This window comes from Aegilops tauschii, chromosome 7, assembly GCF_002575655.3.
Source record: "Aegilops tauschii subsp. strangulata cultivar AL8/78 chromosome 7, Aet v6.0, whole genome shotgun sequence".
NCBI classification, from domain to species: domain Eukaryota; kingdom Viridiplantae; phylum Streptophyta; class Magnoliopsida; order Poales; family Poaceae; genus Aegilops; species Aegilops tauschii.
In genome coordinates this window covers 251,311,175-251,317,877 of record NC_053041.3, presented here as the reverse complement: position 1 = coordinate 251,317,877, position 6,703 = coordinate 251,311,175, and the positions used below count along the sequence as shown (strand labels likewise).

The window sequence follows — 6,703 nt, the reverse complement described above, 5'->3', positions numbered from 1 at the left end:
GTAGCACCAGAACCTTTTTGCTGCCCGTCTTCCGGCCATTGACCATCACTGGCAAGGTATTGCCGGTGTTGTGCCACATCGCGTGCATGCCGCACTCCGACTGTATCTTGCGATGCGTCCACGTGCCCCTTTTGAACGCCCTGGAATTGCGCTGGAAGAAATGCGTGCTTAGGTCACTCAGTGTGATACCTGCAGTATTGTAGAATACAGGTTTTAGTGTACGTAGTTGGCATTTTCATAACATCGTTGGCATGTTGCAGTCACTTGTTTCACTTTTTATTAATTGTCAAATTGTAATTGCTTCACCAGGTCTACGCCTAAAAAGAAAAATAGAGCTATAAACAAAGGAATATGTTTGTGCAAGTAGACGGCCGATCGGTGTCTTACCTGGAAGTTTCTCAGGATGGGTGTAGCATATGCCGTGCAAGCTGTCGATGGTTGGTATGAACAAATCGATGAGAGGGTGAGATCTCGCACTGTCAGCACTAACTTTGGCCTCAAGGTGCTCGATCAGCTCCTGATCCGTGGGATCGAACTTGACGCCAGCCGGCAGCACCGGCCAATCCTTCTTCGACTTGCATCGGTTAATTCCAGTTATATGGTACTCAATGTATGATAAATCGACTGTTTTAAGTGAATGATGAAAGATTTCGACACATAAGTGGTACTCCAAATCTGAAGTCCAGAATACCCGAACACGCCGCCGGGATTCTTGTGTCACCTCACGCGCAGCGTGTTGTCACGCCAATTCAATGTGTGGACATGATGAATAATTTGACCGACGTATACTAGTACTGCTACTGTACCACTTACTAGTCATATTTAGTGTCACATTTTAACCATAGGTTTAACTAACAAGTACGCACTTGAAGCCTAATTGATATATATATATATATATATATATAGGGCTGGACTATTCTGTTACCCGTAACAGAATAATATTCTGTTACCCCCCCCCCCCCGCCCTATATAGGCGCGACGCGCCGACCACCGTAGAATCCCCCCGACCCAGCCCGAACCCAACCTGGCTTCTTCCGCCGGAGGCAGCCGTCATGGGCGAGCGAGCGACGGCCGCAGCCGGAGCGAGGGAGCCCGCGGCGCCGTGACTAGCCGGTGACGGATCCGCCGCCGTCTCCTGCCTCCTTCTGTCGCCGGATTCATCGATGGGGCTGTGATCCGCTGTCTCCTGCCTCCTTCCGTCGCCGGATCCATTGGCGGGGCCGTGATCCGTCGTCTCCTGGCTCCCTCCATCGCCGGATCCAACGACGGGGCTGTGATCCATCGTCTCCTGCCTCCCTCCGTCGCCGGATCCAATGACGGGGCCGTGATCCGCCGTCTCCTGCCTTCCTCTGTCGCCGAATCCAATGACGGGGCCGTGATCCGCCGCCTACTGCCTCCCTCCGTCGCCGGGGCTCCTTCTCCGGGGCAGTGATCCCCGCAAGGTGCTGCCTCCCCGGACCTTTTCGCCAGACGTCCACCATAATCAGGAGCTGCATCAATGGCGCAGCCTCCCAAGAACATGCCAGTACGCCGCCCACGAGAAGAAGAAGAAGAAGAAGTCAGTCCACTGGAGGTAATGTCTGCTTCCCACGTTTGTGTCAGTACATCAGTTCATCAGTCCTGCTATGAAGCAGAACCTGATAGTACATTGCAAATGCTTGATCAGTTCATTACACCCCTGCCACTTGATGCAAAATTTGGATGTCGAGGTTAATGTCAGTACCTCTAATATGCTAGCTTCAGTTCAAAACCAAAAAACATAAACTTATGCATCAGTCCAAGGAGCTACTAGGCTTTATATAAGGTTCAGCTACCACTGCAAGTTGTATGATGTTATTTCTAATAGTACATGCCGTGTAGTTGCGTCAGTTCGAACTAGTGAAAGAATGTTGTTGAAAAAAATATACACATGTTACACAGTAAGTTCAATGATACATAAACTAGGAGTACTTCTAGTGTAGTTGCATAAGTTATAGATGAACAAAAGAGAAGACATGCAACAGTTATATATATATATATATATGCATATCCATACATCTATGAAGTTCAATGTTCAGTTTACAAGCAGTGCTAAAAACAGTACATCAGTACATCAGTGTTGAACATGTACGGTTATACTGTTCGACTGAAACGAAACTAGATACAAAATAGAGAACAACAGTTTAAATAACAACCAGCGATGCAAGTTCAACTTGTACATTGCCTTCAGTGCATGACATGTTACCCATAGCATGTATACGAGAAAAATGCAGAAAAGATTAATCCCAAAACTGTTGAATGTCATTGCAGAAGCGAGCAAGGCGGCACACGCGGCGAGCGTTTGATGAGCCAAGCAGATATGGGGCACCACCTGGTTGGGTAACACCATAAATACCACCTGGATACTTCAACAATACAGGCAGATTTCAAGATACACCGGAATCATCAGAAGCACGGACAAGTTCTTCTATGCAGCAAACACCAATATCTGGGAATACAAGCTATGTCACTCCTGGGTTGCAACAAGGCCAACAATATCCCCAACAACAAATGTTTTCCTTCCCTAGCGCATGCAGAAAGCCAAGGACAGGAAGCCATGGATGGGTTGCAACAAGTCTTCCACCAGTCGCTCCATCAACATCAATCATCCGTGCTGCAAAAGCGGTTGCGATGGGAAGACCAGGCCAAAGAGACAGAAATTTTGGCCGCTCTAGCAGGTTCCAAAGTACAAGATATGAGCGATATAGACAGGAGCAACCTCACAACGAATCTGAGGGGAGATGGCCGTACAATGAGAGACGGAGATCTTCGTCAACATTGCTCCCTCCAAGAGATGCATTGCTGCATGTGCCAAGGGTGACACCACCCGCGCCCATACACCAGGGTGAAGAGCAAACACCGGAGGCAGCACAGAGCTATACACATGTAAGTATCCATATAGAAAAAAAACATACAAGCACAGTCCATACCATGGTACTGTGACCACCCCATCTAACATTTTCATAACTGCGTTTTTGTTTGCCCACTGTTGCGTGCAGCCACCTAACATTGAAGCTTACGTTCTGCCAAGACTAGAGATGCGCTATGAAACTTTTGAAGAAGCAAAGAACTTCTACAACGTCTATGCGAAGCACGCGGGTTTTGCTGTCAGGGAAGGCCCAAAGTTTAAGACCAGAGCCTACCTTTATTGCACGTGCTATGGAGTCTATGAATCAAAGGTGTCTGAAGCAAATAGACAGCGGAACAAAATGACAGCCATGACTAACTACGGGGCTAAAATGAGGCTGAAGAAGGAAAAGGATGGAACATTTGTCGTAAAAGAGATAGTCTGGGAACACAACCACAGGCTACAGCTCACTCCGGAAATGCTTGTCTTCTTTCACTCCCACAAAAACTTTGACAAAACAATCTTGGAGTACGTCAAGTACCTGCAGTTCAAAGGCATTGAACACGCGCAAATCATGAGCATACTGGGCGGTGATGACCCTGGTAGCTACTTCCCGGAAATGAATGCCAAAGACCTGATTAACCTGTAAGTACAAACTTGTTCTCCTCCCATAAACCGCCTCCCTCTTTTTCCACTGTCAGTACAAACATATTACGCAATGCATGACCTGACGCCAGTTCAACATGCATTTTTGAATGAACTTTTAATATGCAGGAAAGCAAAGAATTCAAGGATGGATGATGTGGACGATGTCCTAAAGACTGTCAACTTCTTTAGGGAGATGAAAGCTATAAATAGGGAATTCTTCTGTGACATGCAACTCGATGAGTCCGACAGAGTTAAGAACATATTCTGGGCAAATGCAAGCTGCCGAGGGGCCTATCAGGACTTTGGTGACTGCGTAACATTTGACACCACATATAAGACCAACAAGTACCATATGCCACTTGGGGTGTTTGTCGGTACTAGCAACCACTTACAGACTACATTCTTTGGTTTCGCCCTGATAAGAGATGAGGATGCAGATTCATTCAGATGGTTGTTCAAGACATTTTTAAGGAGCATGAGAGGGAAGGCTCCTACATGCATCCTCACAAGTACAACCGCGAAAACCACCCCCAACCACCACCACCACCCCTCCCAAAAAAATAAAATAAGGAAAATAACACAGTAAAAAATGTTGTGTCAGTTCTATTGGTATATATGCACCACCATCTGCTGACCACTCCATGTCTATTTTCTCATTACCAGACCAGTGCCCGACAATGGCTTTGGCGATCCCAGATGCTTTCGGGAACACAGTACACAAGCTGTGCTGCTGGCACAGTATGAAGAAGTACATGGAACACCTCGCATACCTGTACTACCTGCACGAAGACTTTAAGGATGAATTCACATCAATCCTCAACTGGCCCCTCATGCCAACTGAGTTTGAGGATGCCTGGAAAGGACTCATGGATAGGTATAACCTCCATGATGATGCCATGATGGTGGCCATGTGGAACGAGCGTGAGAATGGATATCAGCCTACTTCAAAGAAATTTTCTGTGCCAAAATGGCATCCACACACGAAGTGAGAGCATGAACTATGTGCTCAAGAAGAACTTTGTAAGTGAGAGACAAAACCTACACCGGTTTGTCAGCCAGGTAAACTCCTACGTCAAAACCAGGAGGCAGACAGAGAACCAAGAGACAATGGGTAACAGGGTATAGCTCTATCACCTGTCGTGAGACAAAAAAACATGCTTACTAAAGTAAAACTTTATTAGTTAGACAAGTTTTTGCTGCGAGAAAACTAACAATTTGGTCATCATTCTTGCATTTGCAGAAGGAACAAAACACACTGACCTTCTATGGGTTTGACACCCAGATGGCAAAGGTTTACTCACGAGCTGTGTACAGCGAGATCAGAAAAAGGCTAAAACTGAGCACACTCTTCATGGCGACAAAGACGGAAGAGCCCACAAAGTACCTCGTGCGTTACAACAACCCACAAAAACTGTCTGCGTGGTCTCATCATGCGTTCCAGGTGGTTGCAGACCCCGTGGGAGAAACATATGAGTGCGAGTGCAGGCTATGGGACCACACATGTGAGGACTAAAAAAAGATGTTACATACTGTACTACTTTTTTTGCAAAGTTTTTCTTCGAATGAAATGACAAAAAACATGCACCTCTTCAAAAAAAAATACAGGTCTTTTCTGCGTGCATGTCCTGTGCATGATGCAGACAATTAAGGCTGCCAGCGTTCCAGAGAAATACATCCTCAGGAGATACACCAAACGCCCGAACATCCAGTGAACATTCAACAGAAATGACTTGAGGACAGTAGCGTCAAACAAGGCATCCCAATACTGCATTGAAATCTCACTGCTGACGCTGAACATGAGGGTGCACAGAAAGCCTGAGAAGCCAAGAGCAAATGGCGAGGTCACGGGTCGTATTGGACAAACTTGAACAAGAACTCGACGCCATGCACTCTGCTGAAAATGGAGGTGTCGCGGACAATGAAGCCATTTAGCAGGATATTGCTATAATGTTATCCGAGATGAACCATCTGGGACCTGTTGACCCGTTCGACAACGAGGAAGAGGAGCAGCAGCAACCAGAGCTTGCCCATGTGCACACTCAATAGCAGCGACATGCTCACATGCACGATCATGAGCTTGATGGTGCTGTAGGCGAACGACATGACAACAGGACATCCTACCGGCAGCAGCAGGAAAGGGTGATTAAACCACCCATATTCTCAAACACAAAGGGGAGGAAGAGTAAAATGCAAGCAGCGAAAGCAACAGCCAAAAAGCTGCCACGCCCCATCAAGCGCGTGGAATTTCGCCCGGACGGCAAACCTCTCGGGATAAGGGCATGCGGATTCTGCAACATCGTGAGCAACCATAACTACCGCACATGCCCACTCCGCACAGATGGCACTGTCAACAAGCAAACACTGCACAAGCAGATTGGAGCCACCCAGGTTTCTACCAATGGAGACAACACACGTAACAGCTACACTTGCCGCAAGTGTGGGGGAACTGACAGGCATAATGCCCGCACGTGCAAAGTGGGCAAGGAGGTCATTGGCGCTGAACAGACACAGGGCAAGGTGCAGAGTTCCAAAAAATCAAATGAAGACGATGAAGAAGAAGAGTTTGACGAGAATGACGACCAATCAGACAAAGACAATGAAGATGACAGTGTCGGGGACGAGGAAACTGAAACTGACGATGAAGCTGCCAAGGCTCAACCAGGAAAGGGCGCCGGCAAGGCACAACATTCGGGGCCAGTTAGGAGAAGCTCAAGACTGAACAACTGAACAATACATAGTGGTTATGCTACTGCGTCAACTAAAAAATAAGCTTGTAGTCTCAGTTGCCTCGGCACACAATTAGGAAACATTTCAGAAACACTATCGTTACCAAAACTTATTTAGCTTTATCGTCGATTTCTTGATCAGTACTATAGTTATGATATAATTTGTGATTTGTGCCTGCTGGACCAGTGACATTATTATGTAAACCATTTGATAATCCTTTTGAATGCAGTCACAAATACATTTGAAAAAACTTATCTGGATTTATCTGACGCAAACGCTACTGTCGACCAGTAACTCAGCAAAAATATGTTAAGGAAAATTTAAACTCTTATAGTACATCAGTACTGGTAGTTCTCAGTCGTCAGTACAAAGGCAGAGTACACATCAGTACTGATATAATTTGTGATTTGTGCCCGCTGGAGCAATGGCATTATTATGTAAACCATTTGATAATCCTTTTGA

The 6,703-nt window shown here is 46.4% G+C and overlaps 1 protein-coding gene across 1 annotated transcript; it reads left to right on the top strand.

Moving 5' to 3' along the window:
* The first annotated feature begins 3,236 nt into the window (after nucleotides 1-3,236).
* Nucleotides 3,237-5,226, top strand: LOC109743504 (protein FAR1-RELATED SEQUENCE 5-like). Its single transcript, XM_020302600.2, has 5 exons — nucleotides 3,237-3,511; nucleotides 3,641-4,023; nucleotides 4,178-4,473; nucleotides 4,755-4,955; nucleotides 5,155-5,226. The coding sequence occupies exons 1-5, from the start codon at nucleotides 3,237-3,239 to the stop codon at nucleotides 5,224-5,226; spliced, it is 1,227 nt and encodes a 408-aa protein (XP_020158189.2).
* The last annotated feature ends 1,477 nt before the right edge of the window (nucleotides 5,227-6,703 follow it).